This window comes from Sapajus apella, unplaced genomic scaffold, assembly GCF_009761245.1.
Source record: "Sapajus apella isolate SASKATOON/1434 unplaced genomic scaffold, GSC_monkey_1.0 scaffold38, whole genome shotgun sequence".
Lineage (NCBI taxonomy): Eukaryota > Metazoa > Chordata > Mammalia > Primates > Cebidae > Sapajus > Sapajus apella.
The window spans coordinates 2549331-2566932 of record NW_022436978.1 but is presented as its reverse complement, the minus strand read 5'-3'; the positions used below and the strand labels follow the sequence as shown (position 1 = coordinate 2566932).

The 17602-nt window shown below is 41.9% G+C and overlaps 1 protein-coding gene and 1 non-coding gene across 2 annotated transcripts in view; one reads left to right on the top strand and one right to left on the bottom strand.

The window, feature by feature from the left end:
• Positions 1-1708: 1708 nt before the first annotated feature.
• On the bottom strand, positions 1709-1781 carry TRNAR-ACG. Its single transcript has one exon. It is a non-coding gene; the product is annotated as a tRNA-Arg (tRNA).
• A 191-nt stretch (positions 1782-1972) lies between these two features.
• SACM1L (SAC1 like phosphatidylinositide phosphatase) overlaps positions 1973-17602 on the top strand; it is a 59220-nt gene continuing 43590 nt past the window's right edge. The window contains exon 1 of the mRNA XM_032298035.1: positions 1973-2207. Within this exon, the coding sequence (XP_032153926.1) occupies positions 2176-2207 (32 nt within the window). The 5' untranslated portion in view covers positions 1973-2175. The remainder of the gene's footprint in view (positions 2208-17602) is intronic.

Sequence of the window (17602 nt, the reverse complement as noted above, 5' to 3'; positions counted from 1 at the left end):
AATGATAAGCTGGAAAAAAGACTGCAATGTATTTAATAGTTAATATCCTTAATATATTAAAAAATCAAATTTGTAAGAAAAAATTCAATACATCAAGAGAAAACATATATATTAAGAAGTACATGTAAAAGGAAGTTCCATATTTCAATTATGAAAATTGCAAATAAGTTTTGATTAAATTTATAATATACAGTGTTGGTTAGCATGCATAGAAACAGAGAAACAGATGCTGTTGGTGGAAGTGTGTCTCGGTTTAATTTTTTGGAGGGCAGTTTGAAAGTAACAAAAGTCTTAAAAATGTCCACAAAATGTACTTTACAGATGTCCACGTGGTCGTTCCACCTCTAGCAATTTGTAAGACATAGAAATAATTCAACACAGGGTCTCATTCTGTCCCTCAGGCTGGAGTGCAGTGGCATGATCACAGCTCACTGCAGCTTCGACCTCCTGGGCTGAAGTGATCCTCACACCTCAGCCTCCTGAGCAGTGAGGACTATAGGTGCACACCACCACGCCTGGTTAGTTAAAATCTATTTACTTGTTTGTTTGTTTGTTTGTTTAGTAGAGAGGAGGTCTCGCTATGTTGCCCAGGCTGGTCTTGAACTCCTAGGCAGCATCATTTTTTCTTTCTAAGTGTTAAACTGGCAACAACCCAAATTCCTAGCGTAAGGGTTATGCTTAAAATATCTAGCTCTCTGATGGAGTATCTTCAAATAATATTTAATGACCTTAAATCTCAGACAAAAAGGTAAGGGGACAAAATGAGAAACCCATTACCATACAACCCCAATTTGGAAAAACACATGTGCAGGTATACCCATGTTAAAAAGTATAGAAGAAAAAGATTTAAGGAAAAAAATTAATAGTGATGATATTGGGGTGGGAGTCGCATTTCTTTTATTTTTAATAATTTCTATATTTTAAAACTATAATTTTATCAGGGGAAAACGTTATGTTGGGGAAATTAATTGATCGATTGGGTGACTGGTTAATAGACAGCTTACGATGACTCATATAATCCCCGGGTTCGAGTCCCCTTCAGGCCGCAGGCGTTTTGCACCCTCTCGGGTGTCCAGGTCGCACATCTGTACAATGAAGGGTAATATACTAGATTACCTGAGGTCTTCTTACTGCAAAAACACCCGTGTCTTAGGGTTTCCCAATGGAATTTGGGGGCCGGATTGCCTTCGGAGATGGAGCTCATAAAGGCCAGGGCTGCTGCAGATTCTGACGCTTTGAGGACTCCGTCCCCCCACACCCACAACTACCACGCTCAGCGCAGGTTTTCTTCCCTGCTGGTGAGATCTAAAGCCCACGCCATCCTGGTAAACTGGGACAGCGCCGCTTCTCACATTACTATGGGGGTTTCTACTCCATGGCGGAGAAAGGACAGAACTGCTGCCTTAAATGCGCTTTTGCGTCATCAGGTAGCTAACCTCCGGCCACATTGTTCCCCACTGCAAAATGCCACTTTCCCAGGTGCGTTTATCTAAATATACCCCATTTACAGACTTCTAAGGTGCATCATTAAGAACAGGGCGCTCTGCAGTTTGCAAATCACCTCTGACAACTCCAGATTCCTAACATTAAAGGATGACATTATGAGCAAAGTAGCATCCAAATTTGAGACATTTAACTTTCACATTCTATCTATGCACTTTTCCAAAGTCTTGTAATACACAGGCCCAGTGCGGCAAAATGAGCGTCGCGAGCCAGCCAGGAGTCGAACCTAGAATCTTCTGATCCGTAGTCAGACGCGTTATCCATTGCGCCACTGGCCCCGAGGTAGCGAGGCTTTCTGCGTGATGGTTGATCACTCCCTACGCAGTTTGAACAGGCTTCCGGGCACCGGCGATCCATTTTACCCGAGTGCCACAGCTCCCGCAGCTCCGTCTTTCCCCCAGCCCGCTCCGCCAATCCGCAGCAAGTACGTCACGACGCTTTTCGTCTCATTTCGACCCGCCGTGTCGGCGGCCTCTCTCGCGTGCTCTAGCTCGCGCACTAGTTTGTCCTCCACCGCCACCCGTTCAGGCCGGCTCTCTGCGGGGCGGGGAGAGGGGTGGGACGAGGCTGGTCGCTGCGGCCGCCGTGCCAGGGTGACCGGTAACGCTGCAGCCGAGGTGGCGGCGCGGGGCGGGGCGGGCGGAGAGCGAAGGAAGGAGGTGGTTGTGCAGGATGGCGGCGGCGGCCTACGAGCAGCTGAAGCTGTGAGTCCCGCGGGCTGGAGTCCTGAGGGGTGGCGGGCGGGGCGGCAGGTGTGGGCTCCGGTCTCGGGGAGGGCTCCTGAGTCCCGGGCGGCAGATAGGGTGTGGGAGCTCTTCGCACTTACTGGCCTTGCTTGTCCGGCGTGGCCTCTCCTAGGCCTCACCCGAGCCAGCCAAGGGCCGGGAACCAGGGGCTCGCCGGCTTTTCTCCACCGTGCTCGGCCCCAGTGCCCACGGCTGGAGAGAGAAGCTGCAGACTGGCCTCCAACGAGCCGGGGTCGGCTTTGCGGTGCGGCCCTTCCGGGCACGCTTGTTCTCCACTTTCTATGGAGAGCTGGCGACTACATTTATCTGTATGACTTAGCAGAGAAAAAGAGTTTTCTCTTACTTAACGGACCTGTAGCAGCACTTTAGAGTCTACACACAAATCAACAAATTTTTGTTTTGGTTGCAGCCTACCTGGGCCACCGAAGCCAGCCTGACCAGTCTTCAGGGTGCAGAAAAAATTTACAGTCAGCACTCTTAAGGACCTGAAGAAGTTTACTTTGGTTTAAACTTTATACAGCTCCAGCCTAAGGCAGGTTCTTAAGTCTGTGTCGACAGCCCGAGGCTAATCTCGAGAATTTTGGCACTGTAAATTGACTTTTCGGTAAATCCAAGTTCTTGAGTCTTTGAGAGAGAGGTTCTGGTTAAGAGTTATAAAATCTGTGTTTTTAAGGGCTTTGGCTTGTCTTGGATTAAAGAACAAAATGTGTTTATTTCCCTTAGTGTTACCCATTAGCATCTACACTTTTCTTGTCTCAGTAATTTTGTTCTTCTCAACTTCGTGTTTAATGCTTTACTCCTAGGCTGTTTGAAAATCTGGTGGCCACAGGCTGGTCTGGTAGGAGAAACAAATGTAATTTTTAAGAAGCTTATCTATCCCTATACAGGGTAAAATATCTTGGCACTTAGGCATAGATAGCACATTTCCGTTGCAGGGAAATGACATCAAAATGTGGTTTGGGCACTTCTTAAGCTCCTCAGACCTCAAGCTCACTAATAACTTTCTGCAAGGTTCAGCGGAAAGTTAGACGTGCAAAATTCAGAGAGGGGTCATCTATTTCACGTTGTATGTGTTGCAGGAAAGGTGATGATTGCCTTTTCTACAGTCCACCCCCTTTGCCATTTCTGTTTTCTGTAATGTTGTTTGAAAACCCTAGCTGCATATGCGCACTTCCCTCCACATTTTCCTCTCCACTTTTCCGTATTTTCTCCCAATTCCCCTTGGCAAAGTGCTCACCTTGTTCTAGGTGAAAGAGTTGAAGGAAATGTCTTCCACTACGTTTCTGGCCAGGCCATTGTCACATGTGGTCTGCCAGCTAATTAGGTTATTGTCTATCTGATAGGCGTTGTAGGGTTTAATGTGATTCTATACCAGGTCTCAAATGTGTTTAAGCAATATGGTGCCTTGGCTTGATGCAGCTTAGCGTTAGGTTACAGGATGCAGTTGAATTTTCCTGTGGCAAAGATTGAATAGGATGGAGAACTTCAGAATTATGATGATTGTTTTTCAGCTGCCAGGACACTAAATTTAACCAGTTCAGACCTTAAAACAAACAAACCAAAGACCTCTATATACATAAAAGAGAAAGGAAATTTGTCTCTTAAGTACTAAGAATGATGTTTTTGTATTGATTTTTGTGATAAGTGGAAGCTCTTAAATTATTTGGGTAATAGAGTCAAACTGGGGTTATGTGAAAGTCATTCGCTCATTTGTCAGTCCTTTTTACCCCCTGAAAAAATAAAGTTTTGAGTGTTTCTGTAATGTGAAGATACAACTTTTTTGCAACTTTATCAAGGGATTTATGACTTAGAATCTCCATTTTTATTCCTTCCTTTTGGCCATTCCTGCTCTGAGGCTACTGTTGAAGGTTTTAAAATGTGGCTCCTGCCCTAAGGAGTACTCTTTTTTGGATGCATTTAGAAGTGAAATTGGTTTCTGTATAAGAACTGGTAGGGGATACTATTCATTTTTTAAAATGTGTCCAGAGGTGTGTTTTAAGAAATATCCGGGCCGGGCACGGTGGCTCAAGCCTGTAATCCCAGCACGTTGGGAGGCAGAGGCGGGTGGATCACGAGGTCAAGAGATCGAGACCATCTTGGTCAACATGGTGAAACCCCGTCTCTACTAAAAATACAAAAAATTAGCTGGGCATGGTGGCACGTGCCTGTAATCCCAGCTACTCAGGAGGCTGAGGCAGGAGAATTGCCTGAACCCAGGAGGCGGAGGTTGCGGTGAGCCGAGATCGCGCCATTGCACTCCAGCCTGGGTAACAAGAGCGAAACTCCGTCTCAAAAAAAAAAAAAAAAAAAAAAAAAAAAGAAATATCCATGCAAAAGAGATATTTGATTATTTTATTACAAAAGTATTGCTAAAGGATTTACTGGAATGTTGAAGTGCTTTTTTTTTCCTTTTGTTTCATTTGGTTTTTAAAGAGATGGGGTCTCATTCTGTTGCCCAGACCGGAGTATAGTGGTTTGATCATAGCTCACTGCAGCCTCGAACTCCTAGTCTCAAGCAAGCCTCCAGCCTCAGCCTCCCGAGGAGCTAGGACTACAGATGCACACCACCACACCTGTTCTACTTGGGATTTTAAATAATACTCTCTGCATTATGCTACACGTTTTTTTTCAGCCCATCTCTGCCCTGTTGAATTTCACCTTTTTAATGCTCTGGTTTTATCCTCTACTTTCCTGCTTACAATTTCTAGTTCCATCTTACTGACCTATAGGATCAAGCTTGTATTTCTTAGCCATCTGTATATTCTAGCCTCTTTATAGTCTATCACCTAATTTTATTTCTTGTAACTGCCCAGAGCCTTTTCCCTACTTCTGCAAAACTTAGGTCATCCTCTTCTAGCTTCAAACTTGGGCATTATTTTGATCCTTCTACCCAGAATGCCTTCCTCTCTGCTCTCTTTATATATTGGTCACATCCATGGTAGAGCCAAGAGATCTCAGGATTTTTTTAGTCAGAATGGATATGGATTCATATGTTAACTTGACTACTTGTCCTGGGCATAGTACTTAATCCTTCTGAATTGGTGTTTCAATCTGTAAAATGGGAATGTTGATACTTAATGATTATTGTAAGGCTTAACAGAGTTTTTTATTTTTATTTTTTTTGTGAGACAGGGTCTCACTTTGTCACCCAGGGAGGAGTGCAGTGGCATTAGCTCAGCTCACTGCAGCCTCAACCTCCCAGGCTCAAGTGATCCTCCCGCCTCAGCCCCCCAAACCTCTGGGGCTGCAGGTACACATCACCATGCCTGGTTGACTTTGTGTGTTTTTTGGTTTCACCATGTTGCCGAAACCTGATCTCCTGGTCTCAAGTGATCCATCCACCTTGACCTCCCCAAGTGCTGGAATTACAGGCGTGAGCCACCATGTTGGGCCCAAAGAAAGTTTAGATGAAGTACTTAGTGTACCTCGTAGTACCTCGTACTTCTTGGAGAAACCTTTTCTTTCCACATCTTTTCCTTCACTGAGTTCTGGTAACACAAAGCCAGAAATGAAAAATTATTATAATAGGGGTTAGACACCAAATGTTTATGTGATTCATACATTCTGTCTCTTAGGATCAGTTTACAGTGCATTTACTTCCTCATGGACAAGAGGACGGAAAGCTAGAATGATCAATCCATAGTACTGTTGGAACCACTCATTTTATTATCTAGAAATGAAATCATTATGTACACAGTCATGTGATGCTTACCGACAGAGATACATTTTGAGAAATATGTTAGGCAATTTCTTTGTAGAGACATCAGAATATAATTACACAAACCTAGATGGTACAGCCTACTACACCCCTAGGCCTTATGGAATAGCCTATTGTTGCTAAGCTACAAATCTGTACAGCATGTTACTATACTGAATACTGTAGGCAGTTGCAACACAATGGTAAAGATTTGTGTATGTATACATATATAAATAAGAAAAGGCACAGTAAAACTACAGTGTTATGAGCTTATAGGACCACCGTCGTGTATGTAGTCTGTTGTTGCCCAAAGCACTGTTACATGGCACGTGGCTGCACTTCGTTTCTCCAGCCAGTTTACACCTCAACATTTTCTTCTCTAGTCCTCAGTACCTAGCATAGAGCCTTGTGCAGAGCAGCTCCTCAGTGAATCAACTGAGTAAATGAAAGGAACTTTCCAGTATAGACCACTGACTAGCACTTCAAAAAAACACACTCTAGGATAACTTGGAATGTATCCTTTTGAAGAAACAGCAGCTTAAAAGTCATTTCATGTATGTTATTGTCTTCCTAGTACCTCTGTGAGGTCATAGGTTGATATGTATTCTCTGTCATTGTTGAAAACAGTCTAATAATTGCCCTTGGCCACAAAGTCAGGTCATACAGCCAAGCCATGGTAGAGCTGGCCTTGGAATACAGCTGGTCCAGAGTCCACTGATCTTTCCATTCCGTTGCATTATCCATATTACCTTTTTTCTCTTATCAGATTGCTCTCGCCTTAGTCCTTAGATATGCCAGGTATTGCAATGAGTCACTTACAGTCAAATATAGTTGACATGTTCTTATGAATTTTTAATATAGAAAACAATATTGATTTGCTCAGAATTTAAAATTCATACTTTTTAAACTTCCAGGGAGTTCTAAATATCCTGATACGGCTCCATTTTTCTTTTTAAGTCATTTGTATAGGCGTGGATATTGTCAGACAGTGATACATTTGAAGTTACAAAATAATTAGAATGGAAATGCATTATTGGAAACATTTAAAGCGGTTTTTTCTTCTTTTTTTTTTTTCTTTTTTTGAGACGGAGTTTCTCTCTCGTTACCCAGCTGGAGTGCAATGGCGTCATCTCGGCTCACCGCAGCCTCCGCCTCCTGGGTTCAGGCAATTCTCCTGCCTCAGCCTCCTGAGTAGCTGGGATTACAGGCACGTGCCACCATGCCCAGCTGATTTTTTGTATTTTTAGTAGAGACGAGGTTTCACCATTTTGACCAGGATGGTCTTGATCTCTTGACCTCGTGATCCACCCACCTCGGCCTCCCAAAGTGCTGGGATTATAGGCGTGAGCCACCGCGCCTGGCCCCTTTTTTTTTTCTTTTAAAAGATCAGTTGAAATTAAGTGTAAGGCAGGTAATCCTTTAGATACTGAATCAGGCTCCAGCAGGCTTCTGAAGAATACTGTTTCCTCAGGAAGTTGCCTTTCTTAAGTCTCATAACTGAGGTCATCAGTCAGGGCAGATATGATCCAACGTTGAGAACAGATGTAACCTAAGATAACTTAAAAAACACATGTAATCTGTTCAGTGCAATGAACATTCATATTGTTCACAGGACTCTCTTGGTGGAGGGAAGGGTGTAGGGCAGCTAAGATTATCCTCATGAGTTTTGGCACAGACAATGTGGGATTTGTATCCAAAGCATTAGTTAACTGGGAGTTCAGGCTAGTTCAGGCTTACCTAAGCTAACCTGGCTAGCCGAGGTTAATGCTAGGCTACATCAAATGACTTGGTATGCTTGGTTTTTTTGCCTTTTGTTTTTTGTTTTTGTCTTTTTTGAGATGGAGTTTCACTCTTGTTGCCCAGTCTGGAGTGCAATGGTGCTATCTCAGCTCACTGCAACCTCTGGCTCCCCGGTTCAAGTGATTCTTCTGCCTCAGGCCTCCCCAGTAGCTGGGATTACAGGCACCCGCCACCACGCCCGGCTAATTTTTTTTTAGTAGAGACGGGGTTTCATCATGTTGGCCAGGTTGGTCTCAAACTCCTGACCTCAGGCGATCCACCTGCCTTGGCTTCCCAAAATGCAGGGATTCCAGGTGTGAGCCACCACACCCGACCGGTGTGCTTGTTTTAAGCTCAAGTTCCTAGTGTGCGATCCTGGCTCACCACAACCTCTGCCTTCCAGGTTCAAGTGATTCTCGTGCCTCAGCCTGAGTAGCTGGGACTACGGGTGTTTGCCAGTAGGCTTGGCTAATTTTTGTATTGTTAGTAGAGACAGGGTTTCACCATGTTGACCAGGCTGGTCTTGAACTCCTGACCTGAAATGATCCACCCACCTTGGCCTCCCAAAGTGCTGGGATTACAGCTAGTGCTTGACTTACGACCACGGTCGGGACCGCGGACCGGTCATAACACGATTTGGGCGTAAGTAGAGTAGGCTATATGTACAGTTGAAATGGTGCACACGGAGATGGTAGTGCTGCCGGAAGCTGGTCTGCACTGTCGTATGCCCAGCTGGGCAACGTTTGCGCTGCCAGACACAGAGCAGTCGTGGCTAGCGATTGTGGTCGTAAAGTCGAATGGTCGTAAGTTGCATAAGTGGTAAGTCGATCAATACCTGTACAGGCGTGAGCCACCATGCCTGGCCAAATTCTTTAGTAAGATTTTTGAGGGAATATGTTCTTGCTACAGTTTTATAACATGACGATCACCATGCTCCTATGCAAATAGTGGTTTCATTATTTTTAAAAATTGCTGTAAAATAAAACATAAAAGTTACTCTCTTAACCATTTTTAAGTGTACAAGTCAGGGGCAGTAAGGACATTAACATTGTTGTACAACCACTATCACCATCCATCACCAGAACTCTTTTCATCCTGTACCCATTAAACAACTCCCCATTTTTGTATCCTCCCAGTCCCCGACAACCACCATTCTACTTGCTGTTACTATAAACTTGACTACTCTAGATGCCTCATGAAGTAGAATTATAGAGTATTTGTCCTTCTGTGACTGGTTTATTTCCCTTAGCATAATGTCCTTAAGGTCCATCCATTTTGTAGCATGTGTCAGAATTTCCTTTTTAAGGCTGAATAATAGTCCATCATATGTATGTACCACCTTTTGTTTGCTCATTTGTTGTTGGACACATAGATTGCTTTTACCTTTTTGGCTATTGTGAGTAATGCCAGTGTGAATGTGAGTATACAAACATCTTTCTGAAACCCTACTTTCAATTGTTTTGAGTATATACCCAGAAGTGGAATTCTTGGGTCATATTGGAATTCTGTCTTTAATTTTTAGAGGGCCACCATACTGTTTTCCCATAGTGGCTACACCATTTTAAATTCCCACCCACAAAGCACCAGGGTTCTAATTTCTCCACATTCTAGCCAACACTTGTTATTTTCTATCCTGGTTTTTTTTTCTTTTTCTTTTTCTTCTAGATAATAGCCATTTTAATGGGCGTGAGGTTAGTAAGTAGTAATATTTTTGAAGTAGGCCGGTTTTACTCATTGATTTGACAGGATTTTAAAGAGGTCAGTTGTTGCCTGAAATAAGACATGAATGTGACATGGGAGATAAATGTTTTCAGACACTGGAAGATCACAGTGCCAACACTGAAAGAAAATAAAAATATTTGATGTTAATATTATAATTAAATATATTGCTTTTCTTAAAATTTAACAAGGCTAATTTTTTAAAAACACCCTTAAGAACTGTTGAATCCCAGGTGACTATAAGATTAAATGCATTTGTGTTAAACATAATAGCCAAAACTGCCTTGGTTGAATTTAGCTTGTAGTCCCAATTCCATTTCTGGGATACTCAAAATAATTGAAAGTAAGATCTCAAAGGGAGATTTGTATACTCATGTTCATAGCAGCATTATTCACAACAATCAAAAAGGAGGAAGCAACTTTACTGTTGGTTCCTTCTTTTGTTTCAACATTTTTTGTAGAGATGAGATCTGGCTGTGTTGACCAGGCCAGTCTCAAACTCCTGGCCTCAAACGATCCTCCTGCTTTGTCTTGTCTTGTCGTGTCATGTCCTGTCCTGTCCTGTCCTGTCCTGGTCCCTGGACACTTTATCCTTTTCCCTTTCCTTTTCCTTTTTTTTGTGACAGGGTCTTGCTCTTTTGCCCAGGCTGGAGTGCAGTGGTGTGATCTCGGCTCACAGCAGCCTCTGCCTCCCAGGTTCAGGTGAGCCCCTGTGTTTCAGGTTCAGATGATGCTCTCACCTTAGCCTCTTGAGTAGCTGAAGCCACAGGTGCATGCCACCACACCTGGCTAATTTTTATATTTTTTGTAGAAACAGGGTTTTGCCATGTTGCCCCCAAGCTGCTCTCAAATTCCTGGGCTCAAGCAGTCCTCCTGCCTCAGCCTCCCAAAGTGCTGGGATTACAGGCTTGAGCCGCTGTATCCAGCCACTTTTTCTTTTTTATCTTATGCTTGGACGGTAATTCTTAAAAGCAAATTAACCAGCTGAATGAAGGTAGTCAAAATAGAAGCAATTACTATACAAGTATTATGCTATTTTGATATATCTTCCATAGTTTGTGTCTTATTAACGGGAACCAGAACTCTCGGTAGATACTGAATCTTCTTGTCTTGACAGAAACTTGGTAGGATTCTTGTTCAGTTAGAGTTAATGGTGAATTGGAGTCTGATCACCTCACCAGATAGTTTATGTAGGACCAGAACCCTTTTTAGTATACAGTATTACTTTGAACCTTAGAGATCTGTTATCAACAGTATAGTTTGACCAAATAATCTTGAATTGAATCTTGTCTTCTGAAATCTGTTTCATAAAATAAGTAATGCTATAGCTTGTTTGGTGAAGATTTAAACACAAAAATAGCAATAAAACAATACACACCAGCAAAAATTTCACCAGTGAATGTTTACTCAAGTGTTTTTGACTGCAAGTGCTAGAGAGTTAAAGTTAATTTCACTGGGTTTTGAGATGAAGCCTAGGAAGCATAAAACATGTAGAATAAAATTTACTGCATAAAACAATTATGCTTCAGATCAATATTAAGACCCATACAGAAGTGGTGGGAAATGAAAGGAGAGGAAGATAACAGTAAGGGCATATATATATAGGTGCCTGTGAGTTGGGATGATACCTGCTGTTAGGATTAACAGAATTGTGAGTCATTACTTATAATTACCATCCCTAGAGATGTTAATTCCCTGGCAGTCACTGTTCATGTTTTCATTGCTCCAATTCTTAAGCCTAGAGATACCACTTTCAGTGACATTATCAGAATAGGCTGGTGATAGCATCAGCAACTTAGATTGTAGCAGCATCTCTCTGAGAGAGAAGATTAAGCAAAGCCTCAGAACTTTTGAGCAAGACATCCCTACCTTGATCCATGATTACTCTTATTTTTATATTTTGTTATTATAATACTTTTTGTTATTTTCTTTTGAGATGGAGTCTTGCTCTGTCATCAGTCAGGACTGCAGTGGTACAATCTCGGCTTACTTCAGGCTTGGCCTCCTGGGTTCAAGTGATTCCCCTGCCTCAGCCTCCTGAGTAGCTGGGACTGCAGGCACACACCACCACGCCTGGCTAATTTGTGTGTGTGTGTATATTTTCTTTTTTTTTTTTTTTTGAGATGGAGTTTCACTCATGTTACCCAGGCTGGAGTGCAATGGCGCGATCTCGACTCACCGCAACCTCCGCCTCCTGGGTTCAGGCAATTCTCCTGCCTCAGCCTCCTGAGTAGCTGAGATTACAGGCACGCACCACCATGGCCAGCTAATTTTTTGTATTTTTAGTAGAGTCGGGGTTTCACCATGTTGACCAGGGTGGTCTTGATCTCTTGACCTCGTGATCCACCCACCTCGGCCTCCCAAAGTGCTGGGATTACTGGCATGAGCCACCACATCTGGCCTATAATACATTTTTTAAACCTTATTTTTATTTCAATCTTATTTATGTGGTTTAAAAGTAAGTAGTATACAAACCTTTTAATAACAGAGGCAACTACTTTTTAAGTGACTTCTGGTATTTTACTCCATATTTATAAAAATGCTTATATTGCTGTTTCCTCATTTTTATCGGTTTTAGTAATCTGATGACTTCCTATTGCAGAAGATGAGGATTTCGCTTTTGTGCCTCTTCTTTTTTTCTCCATATAGTTATAGTAAGATAGTCAGTGTTCACAATGTTACGGTTATGTAGCTGTGGTTCAAATGAAGCCTCATGGTGTATCATAATTACATTTCCTTATAAAAATGTTTTGTTTTTCCTAGAATTAAAAATTGCCTTAGTTCTTTTTATTTGCTTGACTTTTTAATGTACCTGTTGCAAATCAGTCTGCAATTTCTCCGAAAGAGCAACATAATTCCTTTGAAACATGTCAGTTGGCTATCGATTCATTTTCTTCTCTGAGGCTTACCCTTAGGAGCCCTCTCTCCTCCTGCTTTTAATCTGGGCTGGTTATTCTTTAGCCCTGTTGTGTAGCTATCAACTTGGGACCTCTCATCACCATCGTCATGAGAATTCCTTTTACGTCCTATTTTGGATTTCAAATCTAACTTTGTTGGGTTTTCTCTCTTATTTTGGTGGAACACACCTTTCCTCCCTTGTAAAAAAAAAAAGTGAAATGTAACTTTTGAGAATGTGTATCTGAAAATTTTCATTCTGCCCCCACACTTTTTTGGTAAGTATGACTAGGTATAACATTCTCAATTGGAAATTATTATCCTTCAGAATTTTAAAGATCTTGCTGTTGCCTTCCTAATGAAGTCGCTGTGGAACACTGCTTCTTTTACTTTAATTTTTTCTGGGTGGAGGGAAACTAGAACTGTCTCTTTGTAGTGATTTGAAATTCTGTGTTTAATATGCCTTCATATATGTGTTTCCATTTATTTAGTGGGTCTTTTTTGGTCTGAGTGGGGGTTTTTGTTGTTGTTGTTGTTTGTTTTTTTTTGTATTCTTTGATAATTTCTTCCTTTTTTTCTTATATATTCTTCTGGAATTCCTGCTGCATGGATGCTGAATATCCTGGATTGTACTATTTTCTTACTTTTCCCCACTTTTTTCTCCCATTTTTCCCTCCTCTTCCTCCTTCTTTCCTTCTTTGCTTTCCTTCCTCTCTTTCCTTCCTATGCCATCCTACTTTGCATTTCTTTTTAGCCTCTTAAGGAGAGTACTTCGATTTTATCTTCCAATCCTTCTGTTAAATTTTCAAAATATTATTTCTACAATCAGTCCAAAAACATGTTAATGCATGCTTTTATCCTCTTCTTGTTTCATGAATGCAATATCTTCTGAGGCTATCAATTATAAATGTGTTTTGGAGTTTTATTCTGTTTTCAGCATACTTTATTTGCCCAAAGTTATTTTATTTATTTTTTTTTTTGAGATGGAGTTTCGCTCTTGTCACCCAGGCTGGAGTGCAATGGCGCGATCTCGACTCACCGCAACCTCCGCCTCCTGGGTTCAGGCAATTCTCCTGCCTCAGCCTCCTGAGCAGCTGGGATTACAGGCACGCGTCACCATGCCCAGCTGATCTTTTGTATTTTTAATAGAGACGGGGTTTCACCATGTTGACCAGGATGGTCTCGATCTCTTGACCTCGTGATCCACCCGCCTCGGCCTCCCAAAGTGCTGAGATTACAGGCATGAGCCACTGTGCCCGACCCTGCCCAAAGTTATTTTTTTCTGCTTGTTTTGGTCTGTCTTCTGTGATAAATCCTTTTTTTCAAATATCTGGTGATCCTTGGTTGTCATTTCATTTTTAAGAATGAGGTACTGTGTCAACTGATGGCCCTCACTGTAGAGTGATTGTGTGGAAATTCATTGGGGAACCCCTAAATGTCAGCAGTTTCTAACATTATTCTCTTGGGCCAGTTTCTTCCCTCTTTTCTTTTTCTTTTTTTTTTTTTCCTTTCCGCTTTCCTTTTCTTTTTTGACAGTTCTGTTGCCCAGTCTGGAATGCAGTAGTGCGATCATGGCTCACTGTAACCTCTACCTCCTGGCCTCAAGCAGTCCTCCTACCTCAGCCTCCTGAGTAACTTGGAGTACACGCACGTGGTACCACACTGGGCTGATGTTTGCATTTTTTGTAGCGATGGAGTCTTGACTTGTTGCCAGGCTGGTCTCGAACTCCTTGGCTCAAGTGCTCTGCCGGCCTTGGCCTCCCAAAGTGCTGGGATTATAGGTGTGAGCCACGTCACCTGACCTTGGACCAATCAGTTTCTTCAGACACAGTCTTAAAAAACTCCCATGGGAGTTGTGGGCAGGGTTGGGGGGAGCAGGATGATGTAAGCTTGGCCACCAGCACTATGGGAGCCTGGCAGAGGAAGCAGGTTGGAGGGGTTTTACCAGTCTATAAGCAGACCTTCTCTGTCTTCAGACTTCACTTGACACTCTCACCTAGTTCTCAGCTGTGCCTGGTGTCTGGAATCCATAGACTGTCTTGTCGAACTGTTCTAAACATTAAATCCCTGAGTCAAGGAGGACAGGTGTGTGGAAAGTCTGGGTTTCGGTGGTGTTCTAATAGAAACTTCGAACTGCCTTTACACCCCTTTTTAAGTCAGTGTCACTGCCTTACTTGCCCCATCCCACCCCTACAACCTCTTACTCCCCACATCTCCTCCGACTAGTTCTTATTGCATTTTCCCTCTAGTTCTTGAAGCGTCTCAGCATTCTGCTACTGGAATCTGCTTATTTTGTTGACTCTCACCTTGTAGACAATTCAATTCTGTAGTATCCGAGTTAATTAGCCTATTACCAAGCACTTTTTCTTTTCCAAACCTGCATTTAAGTAGCTAGTATCTGTCTACAGCCTGCACCCACCTGTTAATACTTCCGAGATTCCATCTTCTGAGAAGATCAAGGCTTCTGTGGAGGGTTTTCACTGTAGAAATTAATTTCATTCTACCTCAATTAAAAATTTAATTTGTTGTCTTATTTCAAATGTGTCTATCCAGACTTGGGGGTATCATATATTTCTTTTTAAAATAAGGTTCATTATCTAACTGTAATTTTAGGGATTCTGAGCACATAGTAAAGTCATAAGCTTTGACTGTGGTTATTAGGAATGTAACAATTACTAAAGGCCTACTTCTATAGCTGGATATATAGATCTGGTAAATTATTCGAAGTCCTAATCTAAGATGTATGTTTTAATCTCACATACTTCCAAATCAGTTTTAAATTTAAATGCCAAATCGAGAAATTTTTTTTTTTTTTTTTTAAGACAGAGTCTTGCTCTGTTGCCTAGGCTGGAGTGCAGTGATGTGATTTTGGCTCACTGCAGCCTCCATCTCCTGGATTCAAGAAATTCTTCTGCCTCAGCCTAGCAAGTAGTGGAGATTACAGGCATGCACCACCACGTCTGGCTAATTTTTGTATTTTTAGTAGAGACAGGGTTTCACCATGTCAACCAGGCTGGTCTTGAACTCCAGACCTCAAATGATCTGCCCACCTCCACCTCCCAAAGTGCTGGGGTTACAGGTATAAGCTACTGTGCCCAGCCTAGAAAAACTTGTAATTGCTTCTAATGGAGGTAGTTTTTTCTGTGTGTGCATATGACTTTTGTGCTCTTTTTTTTAATTAAAAAATTTTTTTTTACCCTAATACAGCATGTAAGTGCTCTTATAAACACTTGATTTTATAATAAATACTTTATTGCTGACTGAAATGTACCTATTAGGTTATATCCCCAACCTTGTATGTTGAAACAAGTGTGACTTTTCAATTCATTGATTTTTGTCCAAATAATTTTCATTTTAAAGGTCTTATAGGTGAGGAGTTTAAATGCATTTATGTAAATATACGTGGTCAGAGTGTAGAAGGGGTATGCTTTCCAGAGCGAGCAATATGCATTTCTCTGTTGGCTGTTTATTTAGATGCAAGCTTTGTGTTTTTGTGCCTAATATAAAAAAAAGTGGAGGGATTTGATTTCTGAGATTGGTGAATAATCATCTTTTTATAGTAAAAGTAGCATTAGTTATTGAAGAGATAACACACCCTTTATGTGGAGAAATAAATTATGGCAACTCTGTCCTCCAAAATGCAGCTTTGAACTTAAAAGATGTAGGCCTGGCCAGGTGCAGTGGCTCATACCTGTGATCCTAGCTCTTTGGGAGGCTGAGGCGGGCGGACAGTGAGGTCAGTAGTTTGAGACCAGCCTTGCCAACATGATGAAACCCCGTCTCTACTAAAAATACAAAAATTGGCTGGGCACGATGTCAGGCTTCTGTAATCCCAGCTGCTCGGGAGGCCGAGGCAAAATCATTTGGACCCAGAAGGCAGAGTTTACAGTGAGCCGAGATGGCACCATTGCACTCCAGCCTGGGTGACTGGATGAGACTAGGCCTCTGAGTTTTACGAAGAAAATGGATGTAATAAAGCTCATGGACTTTACTCTGTAGTCAAAACTGTGTGACCTTCCTCAGACCTTATCTGAAACCTGTAATTTTGTCCTAGATGTAAAAGTAAAGCAGCCAAATAGGAGCAGTGGTGATGGCTTTGTCAAGAGACTAAAGATGGTGGAAGTGTAAAAAAACAACATTAAAACCCAGTGGTCTGAAACCATTTAGTAAAATTTAAATAATGCCTGTATTTCATGGAGTCCCGTCGTAGTACTGAGCATATCGTGTGTATTCTGTCATCCACCCTCACCTATCAGTTCTATCTCTTTTTATTTTAATTATTATGTTTTTGAGGCAGAGTCTCACTCTGTTGTCCAGGCTGGAGTGCAGTGGTGCCATCTCTACCCACTGCAACCTCTGCCTCCTGGGCTTAAGCAATTCTCATGCCTCAGCCTCCTGAGTAGCTGGGACTGCAGGCATGCACCATCATGGCTAGCTAATTTCTGTATTTTTAGTAGAGATGGGGTTTCACCATGTTGGCCAGGCTGGTCTTGAACTCCTGACAGCAAATGATCCACCTGCCGGAGACTCCCAAAGTGCTGGGATTACAGGCATGAGCCACCACACCCAGCCTCTATCTCTTTTTAATGGAGAGAAAGCTGAGACTGGCAGCAAGGAATGAAGTCCTTTACTCAAATGAAATTTTAGATGCCTTAGTGTTTGGGTGTCGAGATGACAAAACTTTAAAACAATTATTTTAAACAGAAAGTCTTTAAATTTTATTAAACTAGGGTTTTTAAACATTTCTTTAAGTGGTTTTTTTTTTTTTTTTCCCTAACCAGGGACTATTTTGAACACAACAATGTATCTGTGCCAGCCTACCAAAGAATGATGTCTTCAAATTCTAGTAATATAGTATGGTGAAAAAAATGATAACTTTTATACTTTTACAAAACTGGTTTGAATCCCAATTTCATGTGTACTATCAGTGAGTCCGCAAACCTCTAAACTTCCTGGCTCAGCTGTCCCTGGAATGTATTCGTCACCTGCCACATTGCCCTGGTGCTTGTGTAATGCTTAGTAAGTGGTAGCCTTTCAGTACATGTCACTGACTTACACTTGGAATGCAACTTATGCTTCCATAAAACATCTTTTGTAGATATGGACTGAAATATTGGATTTTTAAAAAATGGTGTAAGACTAGATGACTGGAAGTTCTTTATATTTCTTTTGTTTTAGGACCTCTCACTTTGTTTTATTTTTATAGCTTAATTGAAGTTAAGTTGACATACAATACAGTACACACATCTCAAGTGTACAGTTT